The sequence below is a fragment of the Monopterus albus genome, unplaced genomic scaffold, assembly GCF_001952655.1.
Source record: "Monopterus albus unplaced genomic scaffold, M_albus_1.0 scaffold6.1, whole genome shotgun sequence".
Classification (NCBI taxonomy): domain Eukaryota; kingdom Metazoa; phylum Chordata; class Actinopteri; order Synbranchiformes; family Synbranchidae; genus Monopterus; species Monopterus albus.
This window is the reverse complement of record NW_018127886.1, coordinates 6,526,118-6,544,205: the sequence shown is the minus strand read 5'-3', so window position 1 is coordinate 6,544,205 and position 18,088 is coordinate 6,526,118. Positions and strand designations below refer to the sequence as shown.

The following is an 18,088-nucleotide window of genomic DNA, read 5'->3' as shown; positions in this document are numbered from 1 at the left end:
AAAACAAAGATGTAGAGAACAATGAAAAAGAAGCTGAGTGTCATACTTGTTGGTGCAGACTGCTGAGACCTTGCGTGTGTGTGCGGTGACCAGAAGTCTTCGTAAGAAGTATAAACGCGAACTCCTCCAGCGTTCAGGTGGCATGATGTGCATGGCCAAGATGGTAAAATAGTGCGGCCCTTCAACGTCGTATGAGCTCTCCACCCATTTCTCACATGGCTGCTCCTGGAAACTCTGCAGGTTCTTCTCCTCCCGGGACGTAGCCCTTGTACTGATAGTGGCAGAGTGAGATGAGGGCAAGAAATGCATGAGACATGCCACCCCAATGTTGGTCAAATGAGGTCAGATACAGTTTTACATCAGAAAGGTACATACGTGTTGAGCACATAGAGCACAGTGTGGATGATGTAGGGGATGAGGTGGATGTTGCTCTCTCTGCCTCCCCCCCCTGTGTCCACACTGAACGACTGTTCGGTAGCAAAGCGAAGGAACAGCAGTTTGGTATCGTGGATGTTGAGTTGGTACGTGGGCTCCCGCTGGCCTGTACACTCTTGCAGATAGGTGTTATGCCTATGTAGCAGAGAGAAATCCAGTTGAGAATGAGTCACTGAGCATCTTATGGTGGAAACGTTTGGCTGTCTGTGTGCTGATGCATGACTTTACCTTGCTAAGCATGTAGCAAAGGCCGATTCTGGCACATGTGGCCCCCACACTGGAAGCAGCCCATTGCACTTGGTGTTAGCATTCTGGAGAGCAGCACTCTCCCACTCCTCTCGCCCACGGGCCAACCTACCCCGAAGGAAAGAGTAAATAAAAAGCTTGCATTACACAAAATCAAAAGGTAAGGTTGCAGCAAACATCAGCAGGTACATGATGGTGTTGGTCGCTACCTGACAGCTGCCAGATGGCAGTCATAATGGACTATGTTAAAGTGCGACACAGTGCTGTAGCCCTGCTGCTTGCGTGGCTTGTTTTCAAAGTCCTCCAAGGCAACACGCTTTGTGAATGTGTAAATACCCAGGACTTTGGTAGGCTAGGAAAAGAGAGACAAGGACTGAAATGTTAATTCAAACTACCACAAACTGGTTCAATATTTAGTTTTACTCAGAGTTAAAAATGTTGCCTGTTATATCACTTCATCTCCCTAAAGTATTATTGGCAACAGCTGTTATTCAAACTTATTGAATCCAGTCTGAAGAAAAGCTTGTGTCATCAGCTAAAATTTGGAACGACCTGAGTTTTTCAGTAACAGACTATAGAATCATAAGCTTCAAATAAAAATTTATATATATGTGCATTTTGACAATCAGATCTCTAAACACTGCATGAAATGTTCCACTCATAATCATGGAAGTGTTACTGTACCTGGAACTTGTAACCTTCTCTACAGATACAACAGGTCAAGCCTGGCTCTTCTATCAGCTCCTCCATCTGCTTCAGCAGTGATGTCTTAGTAACCACTTGACCCTTTTCATTGGTCTGAAAGGCAAACAGATAAAAATCACACATTTAAACCAAAATTAACTATCAATACTGGGTTGTGTGGTGACATGGTGAAACAAAGTGACAGATGTAAAACAACATTTCAGCAAAGTGGGGAGAAGAACAAAGAAAGCTTAGATCAAAGAGGAGGAGAGTACCGTCATGCCCAGTGTTCCCAGGGCCTTCTGTCTCATGGCCATAGCCATACGCTTCTTCTCAGCTCTGGTCTCCCTACGGGCGGCTTCAATCTTCAGGTTGACGCCACTGTGCTCCCTCAGGGCCTCCAGAAGGTTCTCAGCCAGAGTACCGATGCCCTCGTCACTGGATACCTGCTCCAGCTTGTGCAAGTTGGTTATTGAATCTGTGCCTATCAGCACCTGTACAGAAGACGAGAAGACATCCGGTCATGTTAAACAGGTAGGCATGTTTGTTTGCAAAAGATATGCTGAGTTTGCAAGCTAAGTTATATGTTTCATCACCTAACTTTTTCTATATCTGGGAAGTGTCCCACTTACTCAGTCTTTCACTATTGGGTATTAGGGGGCTTGGATAAATTGTTAATAAAGACTACTTCATACCTGTGTGGGGGGATGCTGGGTAGCCAATCCACGCAGCAATCTGAGAATGAAGGGCAGAGCTGGTCTGGAAAGGAACTTCTTCCAGACATCTGCATCCAGACTAACCAAAGTTCACAACCAGAAGAAAGTTTAAGCAATCAAGCTCTTATATTGATTTTGTTCTATTATCTTTATGCAGTTGAAGCTGTGAGAAACCTACTTTTTGGCATTTGGGATATGTTTCTTCATGTAGTCCAGGGCATTCTGTGTGATTCCTTTCTGGAGAATAAGATCTTTCAGCTGATGGCCATTGCTGTTATTTTTAATTCCAGCAGCAATTTTGCAGAAGCAATCCAAAAACACTTTGTCGTCTGCACTATGCTCCTCATCGTACCTTAGAAAGCAAAGAAGCAGTCAGCTTCACTCAGTCACAAATGTCAAATCCAGAACAATCTCTGGAAACCTGCAGAGCTGTGAAATGATCAGCCTGATAATGTAACAACTTTCAGTATATGGCTGACAGATTTTCTATACATTCAAAGACATTCTCCATGTTGAAAACTTGAAACACATGCTGATTTGAAGATGAAAGCTATGAGATGCCCACTTGTCAAAGCTGCAACATGGTTTGAAACGCTCCACCAAGATCCTCATCTTCTCCAGTTCGCCAAAGGACAGGTAGGGGATGATGCGCAGCAGACCCTGCAGCACGCTGGGGTTGGAGCGCACAAATGGAGTGTTGATCTGGTCTAACAACATGACAAGTTGATCTTTGTCCCCCGTCAGCAGCAGGTTACCCTGTGAAAGACAAATCAGCCCGTTTAAATCAACAATAGATATTTTCAGGCTTTGGTGATATTATGCATCAAAGGTTTCTTTACATCTTCTCAAAAGGAGTTAATGTGCTTTAGATTCTTACTTTGTCCTCTGAAATCTCTGCATTGGCTTCATCCAGAATGATTTCCATGATGCTCAGAACTTGCTCTGCTATGGAGGCTCCGCCACTGTCCTTACTCTCCTGCTCTGCCACTAAAGCCTGAAGGAACAAGGGCATGAAAGCTGAGCTTTATACAACATTCAAAGTAACAGATAAATTGTATTATTCAAGTCTAGTTAAGACTGCACTACAAGTTAAATAGAGTTTTAACTGTCCTGCACCAGAGTCAACCTCCTCCCCACTAATCAGACTACACAACACAATGTTACACAGTAATTGTAAAACTCACCAAGTTTAGAGTTCCCAGCATGACGTTGAGTGTGTTCATCTCTGGTTTGACCAGCTGCTGCCTGTTTATCTTCACCTTCACACAGTAACTGAACAACTTTAGCAAAACCTGTAAGACAGATGTGCACTGGTCAATTCTGCTGCTCTGCTGTTGGGACTCAGGAAAAGTTTGATCACTGTGTTTTTACTGAGGTCAAAAATGTAAGTCTTGTTATGTTTAAAAAAATGTCAGCCTCTTCACTGAACAATGATTTCTTTATGAGTCTAGTTCATCTTAATTAAAAAAGGCAAGTTTATTTTGGATTCACAAGCACTCTTCTAGTGTTTTATTGTAATTAATAGCCATGCTTCTCTTAGCATACAGTCATGGGTTACAGGGCAAATATAATCCATGTTAATTACAAGAGAAAAGGCTGATTTTTCAGATTGTCATCTGATTTTATTTGCAAAATTCTGCTGGTGTCTGTTGTTACTAATTCTATTATTCAGGTATGTTAAGCTAAACTGTACACTGCTGCTTGGGCAGTGACCAATGAAAAGAGGTTGAAACGCCATCCAGATCACAGTCTTATTGTAAAGGGCTTTTTGTCAGGAAAAAAAAAACAAAAATAACATATTGGCTTACAGTGAGCAGATGTCTTCCTTGTTTAAAGTCTTTGATTCCAGACAATCTGTTGAGCATACACTCCAGTCCTCCACACTGTGCCATAACTCCTGCCATCTTGTACACCTCCTCATCATCTTCCTCCTCATCTGGAAAAGGGCAAAGTAATTTTCCTCATTGCATATTCATCTTTGCTATTCTTCTTTCGAGAATCTCTTGATTGCAGGTACATACTATACAGGTCCAAAAGCTAATGGGTTTAGCATTACTGAACATTAATATATGTATCTGTGAATGTATAATTACCAAATACATTTAGACACACACAACTCAGAATTACGAACATGCAGCTAATCAATGGTAAATTCAACCTGTGGTTGAGTCCAGCGACTCTATGAACTCTTCAGTGGCATCTCCTAGCAGACCTCTCATTCGATAGATGATTCTCATTGGTTCACCCTTGAAAAAGCAAGCCAGAAGGCTCCATGACATCACTATATTACACTGCTATTTAAAGCAGTCAGCATTTAATTACAATCTATTCTTAAGGTTATTAAAAGCTTCACTCATTCACTTACAAACTGATGAAGAATCTTACCTCATTAGTTGGGCACCACACCTTTTTGTAGACCTCTGCCACTGATAAATCCAAACTAATGATTTTGTTGTTTACCAGAAGCTAAGGAGAACAGAGAGGCATCAAATACATTTCTTGAGGAACAGGAGAATTTGAAAACCCAACAACAAAAGAAATTATACAAAAGATTAAAAAAAATATAATAATTTTTTTTTTTAATTGCCAAGTATAGAGAGTCACTTTACCTCCATACCACTGTCATCTTCGAGAAGTGCCACCAGGTCACAGTCTTGGCAGATCTTGTTTTTGATGTCTCTCATCAGAGGGCCAATGCCGGGTTCATTACTGCTGTAGGGGTTTCCTGGCATGCGGCCCTGCAGGAAGTCCTCCTGCTGAGGATCCTTTTCCAGGGTCACAAAGAACTCCGTCACCTCATTCTCCTCCTAAACAAATAAAAATAAATAAATAAATAATTCCAGATAAAAACAAATTCAAAGTTCCGCTGAAATTTTAAAGCATTATTTTGTAGGACTTTTAAAAACTGACAAACATACAACATTAACTCACAGGATAGATGATGCTGCACAGTCTCTCAAAAATGAACACGGGTGTCCTGTAGTCATCTAGATTGTACCGTTTTGCAGTCTCTATGCACACTGCCATGAAGGCTTTGGTTTCAGACTCAGTACCTAAGAACAATACAAGATTTACAATTCAGATGACTTAAACACACCTAAAATGACCTTTGCTGAATTACTTAACAAATTTGTTGTGGATTATTCCTTCTGTAGAAAGCAGAGGTAGAATTATTGTTTATGCTTTACATGGTTTGAGTATTGGAAAGAGTAAAAAAAAGAATTCCATAACTCATCAAAACTATTTCATCTGGACCCAAAAACTTCTAATATACAGTAAAATTTATAACCGTTAAATTTCATGTCTACTGAACCTGTCGTCATGTCCTCCAGCATCTCAAGCAGCATGTCCTGAGTCTCATCGATGAGCTTGGTGCGCTGCACCACCAACTTCCTCAGGCACAGATAACCATTGAGCACTGTGCCGACCAACCTACTTTTAAAATGCCGCTTAATAGACTCCACCTCAACGAAAGATGAGAGTAATCCTGAAGTGAGAGCAAACAAATTATTTAAGAAATAAATGGTATCAAAACCTCAAAAATGAATCACAATTTAAAAAAATGTATATTAATATCTGCTTTCTTGTCCACTTGTGAGAAAACATTCTATAATGGTGTTCAAAGCCTCACCTAAAACCTACACAGTGCCTTGTCAGATAAAGAGTAGCATGAAAACTAATATACCAGTCAAGCTCTTGAGGGGATAGCCTTGCTGCAAGTCTGTGCTCAGTGTAGCCTCCTCCAGGGCCAGCAGATTGGCTATTTCCTAAACAGATAATTTAAACATTTAGTTTTATTGGTAATAATGGCATAATACTTCTGACGTGTTATCAGTATAGATAAGACATTTGAAATGCACAAAATTACAAAAAGCAGCATGTTTTCTTGCAATTACAGATAAAATGTGCACTTATTTCACTATATCTAATACAACCTGAGTCTACTTAAATTTAAGGAAACCAGTGGCACATACGGAAAAACTATTCTAAAAAATTCTGTTCAACTTTAGAGCATCACCTTGTTAATCAGGTTACCAATGTAGGGCAGGACTCCCCGGGCAGCCAGGTAAACCTTCCAGTGTGTTGGCTTGATCAGCTTCTGGTACAGACCCAGGTACTCCACCGCACACTCTCCAGCCACACTGAGCTCATCTAGATAACTGACAGGCACACACACAGTGAAAGGGCAATTTTATGTTGTTAGGTTTACAGTTGGGCTTTAGGTGCTCAAACCTACATTCAGTCTCCAAAACACATTTTCTTGTCGGTGTTGGATTTTTTTTTTTGGGTCTTGATAATTTAAGCAAACACATTGACAACACATCCACATAGCAATTTCTGTAATATTTTTCTGTTATTGCTGATACTTACCGTAATTTCCAGACTATAAGCCACACCGGAATATAAGCCGCACCCACTAAATTTAATACTAAAAAACGATTCGAACATAGCCGCAGGTGTCTACGTTGTAACATGAGATATTTCGACAGCCAGATCGATCGTCTGTAACTTGAATGCTGCATCAAATGCATTTTGTCGTGTGTTGTCCATGATGAGGGTGTGGGCATGAAGCGAAAAAAGTAGCGGCTTATAGTCCGGAAAGTACGGTAACTATTGTGACATACAGCATTTTCACACATATATTTCATCATAACTTTTTTGTAGAGGAAATCTTACTGAAATCTAATAACTGATATACATTCCTAACGTGGCATTAGTGATGACTGGTTTGTCTGAGGCCCACACGTGGTGAGTAGATCCAGGACCTGCTGCTTGCGGCTGGGGATTGTGGTAAGGGCCTCCACAATAGTGCAGGCTGCCTGTCTGGCTGCCTGAGTGGCAGGTGTGAAAAGAACCTGCAACAAATACATCTTCACTCAACCACTTCATTTTTGGAAGATGTAAATTAGTTTGTGAAATAACAAGCTACAAAAATACAATTATAATTTCTCAGGTTTAAAGTGGCTCCTAATTTGATTTCTAACAAAGGCTATGCCCATGTGACCTTATGAAACTAATAAAAACAATGAGCAGAGTAATACTTGCAACAAATTTGCATTTTAAACATTTATTTATTTTACCTGTCGCAGCCAGTTGTTGTGGCTCAGCTTGAGCAGGCGAGGGAACAGTCCTTCACCTTTTCTAGACCTCATGAACTGCTTCCACTTCCAAACATACTTCTCTAGCAGATACTGCTTTCGCAAATCAGCCTTCCCCTGAGGCTTGGACGGAGTCTCTTGGCCTGTGGTTTTAAAATGAACTTATCAGTGACAAGCTTTTCATGGCTTTAGAAAAAAAAAACAAAAAAAACAAAACAATGTCACACTCCAATGTTGTATCTCAGACAGTACTTACATCTTGCCGGGAGACACTTTTTCCAAGCCTCATAGGATGCTTTGGGGTCCTTTTTGAGCCACAGTTGGGCCTGGGCATGGATTTCATTACTGTAGGGCCTGACTGTGGTCAGGGACTCGACAGCAGCATCCTGTAAATAAACAAACAAAAAAGTGGTTACTGACAGACACTTCATATGTAACTTTTACATTTTCTGGGCAGACGCATTTTAAATGAAATATCTAATGTGTAATTATTTTTCAAATTCACAAAATACATGACAAATTGCATCTAACAAAAACTTAACCCCCCAAAACCTGATGAAAACCATGACAGAGTAGTGACTGATTTGCAGAGTTACAGTATATATTTACCTTGTTCTTCTTACTAGTGGGAGCAGGAGGCTTGATCAGTTTTTGAAGGATTCTCAGGCACATGAGGGTGATGTTCTCCACTACTACAGGTGTCTTTATATTCACGGACATGAGGAACAGACTGAGAGCTATATAATGAAAAACAAAACAAAACAAAAAACCTAAATAACAGTATTTTTAGAAACAGACCTCAGCTGAAAAACTGCTAGTTCAAACTGAGTTGTTGTTTCTCCACCCTGACCAGCACTGACAATTCATGAAATTTTAGCACTACTTAATATACTGGCTGAGCATCTCTCTCAAGCAGACTCCAACGCTGATAGTTATTGTACAGGATATATTGTTATGCAGCACTGACTTTTTAAACTTAACATGCACAAACAATTATTGCAACACTGCAAAGGAGAATGGAACACATGGTCAAAGTAAGAAATCTGGAAAAAGCAGCAAAGGAAATCTGAAAGCCTGTCAGACTAAGACATAAGCTACTCACTATGAAACCCTTACCCTAAATCCTAAAAGACTTAAAAACACACACACAATCCTTTCAACAGACGAGCTTAGGAAATCAGGCTTACCACAACGCAACCGTAACTCCCAGCATCCTCCCTCTTTCGAAATGGAGTCTGTTAGTAGTAGCATCTCTTTAAATAAGCGCATGTGGGGGAAAAAAAAAAAAAAAAAAAAAAAAAAAAAAAAAAAAGACATGTTGACATTAACACTGATAATTCTCCAACAAAAATGAAATGCAAAACACGGTGCCTCTGTTGTTTAAATAAAAAAAAGTGAACAACACAAAACATTTGTCAATAACAGAATCACAGTGTTTCATAAGCTTCAGGTTATGGCATCCTACCAGGTCAGGATTGGCCCAGTGACCTTTAAGGGCAGCAGACACCTTGGCAATAATGAGGTCATTCATCTGCTGTGTGGCTTCTGGATGATCTCTAAAGCCAGAAAATGGAAAGAAGTAATAAAGAGACAACAGTTATCGCTCAAATTTGTCAACCTTATACGCAGAGTATAAAGCAAAAAGTAGAGATGGGGATGCTTTCAGTTCAACACCTTGCAAGAGCATGTGCTTATATATGGGACTGAACTGTGGCAGTGTTGAGTGCTAAGGTGGTCAACTTAAATTCAACACAAACTTAACTACATCAGGAGGAACATACCTGGTGAGGAGACAGACAAGCTGGCGCACCTCCTCCCTCATGACTGCTGTACCTCGTCGCAAGTTATATTCAAAGAGTTCTCGGATGAGGCCCTGGAGAACCAGGATCTGCCGGAGGGCTGGGTTAGTGGCCAGAGCACGGAGCAGAGTGATACAGTGACCTGTGACCGCTGAGGCACAGCCATAGCACTTGGTCGAGGAGGTGTGGCCACAGCCCAGCACAGAGAGGGCACGGTACTGACTGGCAGTGAAAGTGGGCTGGTGGTTGCTGCTGCTTCGGGACGACTTTGTAGCAGCCTCTCTCTGCTGCAGATCATACTCCAGGAGCTCTTTGCGAGATGCAAGCACTTTCTGTAGACAAAGGGAATTGGCCAGAGTGAAAATGGAAACACAAATGCTACCAGTTAGTAGGAAAATTCACTTTGTCCTCTCTAACCTGTATAATCTTGGAGAGCTCATCAAATGACGTCTTGCAGTCTCCGCTGTACTCTTGAGCCAGCTGCTGAATATACCTGTTCACATTAGCAGATGACGTACCAAGTCCTGCACCTGCTCCAGTGTCGTCCTGAGGGCAACAACAAGAAAAATATTTTTACAGGGCTTCCACTAGGATTTTTTTTCCAGTAGCGAAACGACTGCAAAACAAACTTTAGAATACATCGATTGAAATCTATTGGTTGAAATGTTTATTAAAATCATAATCACACTTATATCCCTGGCTTTTAAGTGATATATTTGTGGATACCATACTTTGTTTTAGTTCACATTAGCAAACTGGGACAAAGACGCTTTTTAAATCTTTTTAATGCCCTAGTTTCTTATCTAGTATTTCTCATCTAGTATTAGACTGATAATACAAATATACTGTTTAAGTCCTTGTTTGACTGACCTGTGGTTTCTCTGGTGCTGCCTCATTAACTTTAGACAGGAGGCTCTCCAACTGAGGGCGATGTCCCATCAGCTGATGGTAGACCCGGTCAGCTTTGTCCAGTAGAGTGTTGATGTTGGTCACAGCCTACAGGAACAAGAAAGGAACAGATTAAAGGGCAGTAAAGGCAGAGACAGACTCCAAAATTCAATCAGGGAAAACTAACTTGACTCATCTGATTTCCTCAGCAGAAAGAAATAGGGATATTGGCATCATTTTTTGGGAATCATAAAGCCCACTTTGACTTTTTTCCACTTTCATGTATTTCCCAAAAAGTGACAGTTTACCTTTTTCCTGTCTTCCTCATTCTCAATGGGATCCACAGCACAGCATGGTTTAGCATATAACATAAAGTCAAATCGGGCATATTTGCAGAAACCACAGGCATTGCACAGGAAGGGGTCTTTTTCATCATAGTTGATAGACCTGATAGGCGAGAACTACCATGTTAAAACATATTCAACATCAAAGTCTCCAATGATTTCTTCAGAGCTGCAAAAGAAACCCATTTCTCACCTGCACTTGTGGCACTGATAAACATTTTCACCGCAATTGCCACACACCCCGGGGTTGGCGGGCACAGAGGCACTGCAGCGTGGGCACTGCAGGGTCTCAGTGGAGGCCTGGTAATTCTCATAAAAATCTGAGAACTCAATCATCAGGTTGGATGCAACAATGGGTAGGGGAAGGTCTATTTTAACCTCTGTTTGTCCAGGTGTCAGCTGAACTTTCTTTGCTTTGTGCCAACGAGCAGGCCTAAAAATACACAGTAAAATGCACAATGTAAACTTTGTATCTTAAATATTGTTAAATAACCATTATGAACACAGAATAATTCAAAATGAAGGAGAAGAAAGACCAGCAGTTCTCTATCGAAACCCACTTGTTCTTCAGCTCCACGATAGCCTGTACAGTCCGGTTGTTGTAGTAGAGATTGATGGTACGGACCATTTTGGTGCGTTTGAGGTCACCAATCTTCACTGTGACTTTGCTGATGGTGTGACTGCCTATGAGCTTGACAACCTGCTGTGTGGTGGTATAGCGAGTATCCACTTTGATAGAGGACAGCTTTATATTCTGAAAGACAAATAAAACACACAGTGGAAACGAGTAAGAGGTTATGTTTATTCCAGTATGCTTTAATTACAGGTGACCTGGTTCTGTGCACATATCAGTAATGCTCCATGGTTTGCATTATAAATAACAATAGCATCGATAAGCAGATGAGCATCTTAAGACACATTGTATTAGCAGATCAACTTATTAAGCCAAATGGAAACCAACAAAAACTGGGGTTCTATTAGCTTAACTTCTTGTATCCAATAATTGAGGTTGTGGTGCACATACCGAGAAGGGAACTTCTGGATTGTTGCACACCAAGCAGGGGTCACTCTCCAGATAAAAGCCATCAAACTCCACTAAACCCGACAAAGTGCTAAAGGGGAGAACACAAATGGTAACAGCTTTATGTCAATAGTGACCACTACTTGAAGCTGCATTCTCCTTGCTACAAGTTAATATGGATGTGTAGACATACGTGTAGATGTTGGAGTTAGGGTGATTCGTCAGGATATGGTTCTGTGCCCTCAGAATTTCTACAGCTTTCTGGGAATATTCCTTCAGCTGGAAGAGGAAAGGCAAACAAAATCATTTCAGAGATCTGAAGCATGATAATCTTTTTGCTGAATGTTTAAAAGAAATACTGGATAATAAGAAATTCATTATGGACATAGCCCTTTTAAAAATAAATTAGCAGGTTCCAAAGTCAGAAGTTGTTTGAGAACAATTACCATATTAAAACCATAGCTTTTGTTGTCTTCAAACAAACCTTTTTCTCTGTCTGAGGGGTTTTGAGGGAGAAATATCCAAGCAGGTCAACAAACTGGGCAGCTTTACGGCCATATGCAGGGAGTTCAGGCCAGATAGCCCATGTCAGCTCCAGCAGCAACTCCTGCTGAGATTTACTGGAGTTTCTACAGAGAGATTCAAATGTCTTGATGTCAATTATTATGATTTCACGATTTAATCATTTAGTCGTGCCTTTGTTCACAAATGAATTCCGGTGTTTATTCATGGTGTTAAAACTTTTTGTATGATGGTTAAACTTGTCTACATTTAAGACAAACACAAAAATAGCCTGTTTTGTGTAAACCAGGATGTGTGTGTATATGTGACAAAGTTGTATCACGACTGGGTAAAACTAAATTAAGCTGTCTACACAGTGTGTTTAAACAGTACCTGTAGATATGAAGTGCCAAGCAATGGGCTTGCCAGCGAACAGCAGATGAGTTTGACTCCAGCAGGAAGCAGCGCAAGAACTGGATGAGTGTCTCCTTGTCTGCAAACTTGTTAAGCTGACTGACCAATGCCATACACAGTTGATCCTCTTGGCTGCCAACACCATCACCTGTGGTCAGTCCACAAAGGTATAACAGTCACTAGCATCTTACTGCCCATGTTTTGACACACAAATATCCTGTTCAGGTTCACCAGGTGGCTTTAGCCTCTTTCAGAATTCAGTGTGTGCCATCTAAACGTGCATTGCAATGAATGAACTATGACAAGGTCTGTGTCATTGACTCACCCTCTTTGTCTTTCTCCTTGTCCTCTTTTTTGCTCTTTTTACTGGAGGACTTGCTCTGAGAAGACTGAGGAGCTCCTGTCTGTCCAGTACTACTGGAGCCCCCTCCTGAGAATGCTGAAGAGGAGGAGGAGCTGGCCTGCACCTTACTGCCACACAGGGCACAGGAGAGTAGTTGCAGCAGTACTGAGGAAACACCCTCATCCACAAGGAAGCTGACCTGGAGCAGGAAGTACAACACAGCTGGTCCACTAGGAGAGTAACAGATAAAAGGGAAAAAAAAAAAAATTTAAAAACAACATCAACAGTGCCGGCCTTGAAAGTTCATTTCCAGTTACAAAACCTGGTCTGGAACAACTCACAGTCATCCTTCATGCAGAACTTCTGCCAGTTGATTGTCCTTTGAGTTGCAATTTCAGCACAAGCTTTCAGATGTTCCATCTGAAACAAGAGAAGCCAAGTAAGAAAAGAACGTTACTGTCTGTTCCTTACAGCAATACAGTAATTTAACAGCACAAACCTGAAAATTACAGTATTATCACAGATTTAGCAAATGGTGATTAAGGAATAATATGACATGACATAAAATGAACAGGCTTTATAGCCAGTATACAGCATACAAAAACTCTGGATAAGCAGTCAGTGACTGTTCAGAGGACACTCACCAGATTGATGAGTGTATCGTACTGTAGAGCTGAGCCAGACGTGGCTGTCACCACACCGGCCCGGAGGAAGATGCCCTGCTCCTCCAGGAGCTTCTTGATGCTCCACACATGGGAGTCAAGAGTGTGCAGATCACGCAGTTGACGATATTTTTCCTTGGAGCCACAGATAAAAAGCAACAGTTTTCTGACTTGCCTCCTGACAAACGGAGTTTGCTGGATCATCAGATACTAAAGAGAAAAGAGAGAGGGAAAAGTTAGGTTTATTTCTTATATGAAGGCAGACGTATAAAAGAAAACCAAATCGCTGCATAACATAAAAACATTCAAAAGCCTACTTCAGACAGATAGTAGAACCAGGAATGGTCAAAGACAGGAGGTGGGATACGTGGGTTGGTGTCAGCTATCTTCTTGATCTGATATGGCAACCGCAGCACCATTTCTGTCAACAGCTGAGAGTAGGCTTCAAACACATCAGCTGCATGTCCCTGATGCCAGAAACAACAGAATGAGTTCACACAGAAACATTACTTGCACAAGAATACATTTTTCTTAATTAAAAAAAGTTTTTCTAATATCACAAGCTTTTAGTGATAAAGAGGTTTTCTGTTATGTCGTACCTTGACATACTGGCGCAGGAAGAAAGGGCTCATGTCTGGAGGAGAGGAGGCTGTGTGTGGGCGAAGGAGCTGACTTGTGGTCACAGGCTCTTCTTCACCCTGTTGGCTCTTCCAAAATTCCAGCAGCGACTTGAGCACATGGAGACAGTAGTCAATGGCACCCAGGCTGAGCAATGCAGTTGCTGTGGCATTGGAAATTAAGGAGGATGACTGAAAGAGAGAAAGAAGGGGAAACCAGCAGTTGTCAAATTTTAAGTACAAGGAACAATCAAATTAAAGGATGCACTTTTTAGTTGCAATGTGCTCTAAAACATATCTTCATGTGAAGAGGACTTTTGCTGGAATACATTGCTAGCAACCTCCTGATTCCTGTATTAGCTGAGACAGCGTACATAAGAATGTAGATGATGGGCTAAGTGAAAGGGAAACAGGTGTGGAAGGAGTGAAGCAGGTTGCTTTTGAGTCTAAAGGGCAACGCACACAGGCAGTGTGAAGCATGCATTGATTTCAGTCCACAGTCTTATTTGCCTGGTGTTGACATGCATCACAAGCATAAAATATTGAAATACTCACCCACTTTGGTTGTCCCGCACTGAATTTGCACCACTTCTGCTGTTTTACAGGTGTCATATGATGCTCCACCCCCAGTGTGTGTTGCCCTTTATGCTAGCACAATTTCCAGAATTTGCATTTTAAATGCCTATGAAACTGTGTGTACTAGTCAGCTCAAATTTTCATAGTGAACACACAGAATATTTAAATAATGTTACCTGCATCTAGCCTACTATCGGTACACTGAGGTGGCTCTGAAGGAATATGATTTTTCTTACCTTTTATTTTGGGCTGGTGTTCAAAAATAGTTCAACCATCATTTTTGTGCACAGTGTGAAGTTCAGTATTTTTCATCAACAAATATGTTTTATTTTATCTTGAAACTCCTGCTGGGACTCACTTCTCATGTTGACATGAGTTAATAAAACCTGTGATAATACCATTTACATAAGAAAGAGGACACACCTCTGAAGATTTAGAACCAGACTTGGTTCGAGACATGAAGACGCTGAGCAGTCTCATGATTACCAGGTGAACTTCGTTGATGGAGCTACGTTCATTCTTCTTGGACACATCCTGCAGACAAATAATACAGATTCAGTAAAAGCAATGACACATGAAGCCTGATCGTCACAAAGAGACCATGGTTACCTTCTTGTGCATGCCAAGCTCAGCAATGAGCTGTGCTAGCAGGTCATCCAAGGCGCCCTTATCCTTTTCATCCTCACCATCCAGGTCAGAGGTCAACATAAGGATAACTTGCATGTAAGGGATGGCTTGGACTCCGCCTACATTGTGGAGCTGTGAAAGGTGTTGCAGCAGGCGCTCCAGCAGCATAAGCCGAACCATATGCAGCCTAATGACAAGAAAAAAAAAAAAAAGAAAAAAAAACCTATACTTCTACTACTGAATTGACCATATTGAGCTTAATGTGACATTATTATTCATGGAAGCAATCTAATGTACCCCAAAAGCAAATATATTTCTAAATATCTTTCTTCCAGTGGTCATGTTGTTATCCATGAACGATGAAAGGGCAGACACTGGTGACACCGGTGCTTAAACTCAAACCATTCTACCCAAGTTAAACTTCTCTTTTGCATTAGGAATATATGACCTGTTGCTTGTGTGGATGTCCCCCTCGGTCTCGCCTTCTCCCTCTGAGCCTTCACCTTCCTGTTGGGCTGTGGTGGTACTGATGGCTCCAGTGCTGGAACTCACACTGCCTGGACCTGCAGGATGACCCTCCACTGCTGTATCCCCATATGCACTGCTGCGTCCTGACACTGTACACAGACATGCACACATGCAGATAAGCAAAATGGAAATGTTGCAAAATGTAGTAAGTGTGTATTACGGTTTTATAAAAAAATAAAAATAAAAAAATAAAAAAGAAAAGAAAAAGTAACGTGTGCTTTGTCAAAATTATACTTCATTATAAATCGTAATTACAGTAATTTTAGATTTTAGATCAATGTTTTTAAAGAGTGAAACTGTGCATTCACACATATGAATTCCAAGTATATCTGGCCTTCAGTGAAACTGTAGTTCAGTAGTATGTAATTTACATACACTGTTCTGACTGGACAGGTGTTTTCCCACATATTTGACATATGTAACGTCAGTGATTTCGACATTCTTTCTTATGTAGCTTGTTAAAGACACATTGTAGAGAACTGGGAAGCTAGAAGCCTCGTTTTTCCTCCATTTTGTTAAACAATACTTCACACAGTGCAACAGAGTAGTAAGCAACTCTCTGTGCTTCTGCTTCCACTGGAATCAAGATGATCATGATTGGCTCTGACCTAGTTATTGTTCACAGCGCGTCAGGGGATATTTGCATAAAGTTGAGTGTTCCTTAGCTTTGCTCTATAGTGCAGGTGGGTGCTTTTATAAATCTGTCAAGCATCATCAGGGGCATAAGGCTACAAAAGCCAGGTCTCATTCACAATGAATGGTAGCTGCTGCTGGCCCAGCCTTTTGAACGTGCAAGTGTAAATGCATTATAACATTTAATCCCCCTTACATTGTTTGAATATCAGTGTACAAAAATATACAAATGGATATCTGTAGAATATATAAATACTATATGATCTCAATTCAGACAAGTATGAGCACAAACATTTTGAATATTAGATTGGCATTAAATAAGCATCTGTATCTTGCATTTCATTTGGGGGTCACTGTTGTTTTCTGAAATCACCCACCGCTGTGTTCCCCTGCTACAGAGTCCACTGCAGAACCTCCACTCTCTGAGCCCACACTGCCTCCATGCTCAGCTGGGGAGGTCCGCAGCGTGGAGCCATCAGTAGCAGCTGTGCTGCCCTCGTCATCTGATGCTGGGGCTGAAATCATAGCAATAGCTGTAACAGTAAATACACCACGGTCATCTGGCCAGGATACATGCTCTTAGTTTACACTTGTGCACTAACAGTACAAAAAAAAGCATGCATTACATTCAGTACATGCTGTATACATACAAAACACTTCAGTCTACCATTATTGGCTGTTCTTTATTTCTGTTTAACTTGAACATGTTATGAACAGTGTCATAAAATTATGAAGATTGACTCAATACTGACTATCTTACAGCCACTTGAGAAACTCTGACAGGCTGAAGAGAAGAAAAAGCTATCACTTTAATATCAGAATTAGGAACCAAGAAGAGCAACAGATTAGGCTATGAATGCTAATGTGGGGTATTACTAATGACCAAACACAATTTAAACAAAATTTTATCTATGACAAAAGGGTTTGTCTCTCATGTTAATGATTTACTAGCCACTATGACCCTAGAGGTATAAAAACTAAGCTCCAGTTGAGCACATTTTATCATAGAGGTGGTCTTGTTACCTGATGCAGTGGTGTCTGAAAGGGTACCAGCATCCAGAGAAGAGGAGCTTGGGGCTTGGCCAGACAGGCCAAGGCTCTGAAGGCCAAGGGCACTGCTGCTACTGCCTGAAAATGGTCAAAAACAAAATTTAAATGCTCAGCTAACATACTTTGCAGAGTAAAAAGCAAGCAACTTAACTTAATGAAAATTTAAATGAGCTTTTTATTCAGTTGCAGGAAGGTTTCAATAATTCTAAGTTGCAGTTGTGTGATAAGCCTTACAGATATTAAAAAAATAAATAAATCACCAGCTTTATCCTTCAAGTTAAATATTTTGGTTCCAAGAAAATTATTTTAGCACGGATTAGTTCCTGGAAAGGCGAGATTACCACAGACCTATTGCTTTATTTTGTCAATTCTGGCTACTTACCTTGTTGATCCTGCTGGAGACTGAGAGCAATGGCCAGTTCTACCATAGTTTCATCATCTGCATCAGGAGGAATGTCCAGCATGGGGGGGAAACCCTCTGCTCCAGCCAGCAAAGCCTCTAGGGGAGATGGATTTCCATTGTTCACATTCTCTGCTGTCTCCAGGACCATGGACTCAGACTAAGGAGACGGAAAAACAATGGTCAGAAAAACCATTATGGCCAGCATAGATACTCTGAAAGGTCTGTTGATATGCAGCCCCATACGCAGGAGGCTGTGATGCACTGTACTGTGACACATTCCTCCCCTAAACATCAAACACTTTGTGTTACTTGTGCCATAGTAGCTGTCCTGTCAGTTCAAATCAGAGGACACCCCTCACATATCAATCTAGCACTGGTTCATGGCTTGACCCTCCTCACGCCACTCTCGGTAGATACCCACCACTGAGGACTATTGACTTGCCATTGCAGAATGCTCCAACGCAGCTTTCTGGCCATAATAGCTTGGCCTTTGTTAAAGTCA

At 41.1% G+C, this 18,088-nt stretch overlaps 1 protein-coding gene across 1 annotated transcript in view; it reads right to left on the bottom strand.

Moving 5' to 3' along the window:
- Window positions 1-18,088, bottom strand: part of ubr4 (ubiquitin protein ligase E3 component n-recognin 4) — a 56,831-nt gene that overhangs the window by 2,468 nt on the left and 36,275 nt on the right. The window contains 46 exon segments of the mRNA XM_020619566.1: window positions 47-271; window positions 376-570; window positions 664-789; window positions 891-1,033; window positions 1,366-1,479; window positions 1,641-1,859; window positions 2,061-2,160; window positions 2,260-2,433; window positions 2,647-2,837; window positions 2,959-3,075; window positions 3,266-3,373; window positions 3,890-4,017; window positions 4,240-4,327; window positions 4,467-4,547; window positions 4,691-4,888; window positions 5,013-5,134; window positions 5,395-5,568; window positions 5,767-5,848; window positions 6,100-6,241; window positions 6,828-6,937; window positions 7,163-7,323; window positions 7,437-7,566; window positions 7,790-7,917; window positions 8,368-8,433; window positions 8,612-8,736; window positions 8,962-9,311; window positions 9,397-9,525; window positions 9,850-9,975; window positions 10,176-10,314; window positions 10,405-10,644; window positions 10,772-10,965; window positions 11,236-11,323; window positions 11,426-11,511; window positions 11,717-11,861; window positions 12,127-12,295; window positions 12,473-12,712; window positions 12,832-12,910; window positions 13,135-13,362; window positions 13,470-13,619; window positions 13,752-13,961; window positions 14,769-14,879; window positions 14,955-15,159; window positions 15,421-15,589; window positions 16,511-16,648; window positions 17,157-17,261; window positions 17,566-17,743. Of these exon segments, the coding sequence (XP_020475222.1) occupies window positions 47-271; window positions 376-570; window positions 664-789; window positions 891-1,033; window positions 1,366-1,479; window positions 1,641-1,859; window positions 2,061-2,160; window positions 2,260-2,433; window positions 2,647-2,837; window positions 2,959-3,075; window positions 3,266-3,373; window positions 3,890-4,017; window positions 4,240-4,327; window positions 4,467-4,547; window positions 4,691-4,888; window positions 5,013-5,134; window positions 5,395-5,568; window positions 5,767-5,848; window positions 6,100-6,241; window positions 6,828-6,937; window positions 7,163-7,323; window positions 7,437-7,566; window positions 7,790-7,917; window positions 8,368-8,433; window positions 8,612-8,736; window positions 8,962-9,311; window positions 9,397-9,525; window positions 9,850-9,975; window positions 10,176-10,314; window positions 10,405-10,644; window positions 10,772-10,965; window positions 11,236-11,323; window positions 11,426-11,511; window positions 11,717-11,861; window positions 12,127-12,295; window positions 12,473-12,712; window positions 12,832-12,910; window positions 13,135-13,362; window positions 13,470-13,619; window positions 13,752-13,961; window positions 14,769-14,879; window positions 14,955-15,159; window positions 15,421-15,589; window positions 16,511-16,648; window positions 17,157-17,261; window positions 17,566-17,743 (6,926 nt within the window).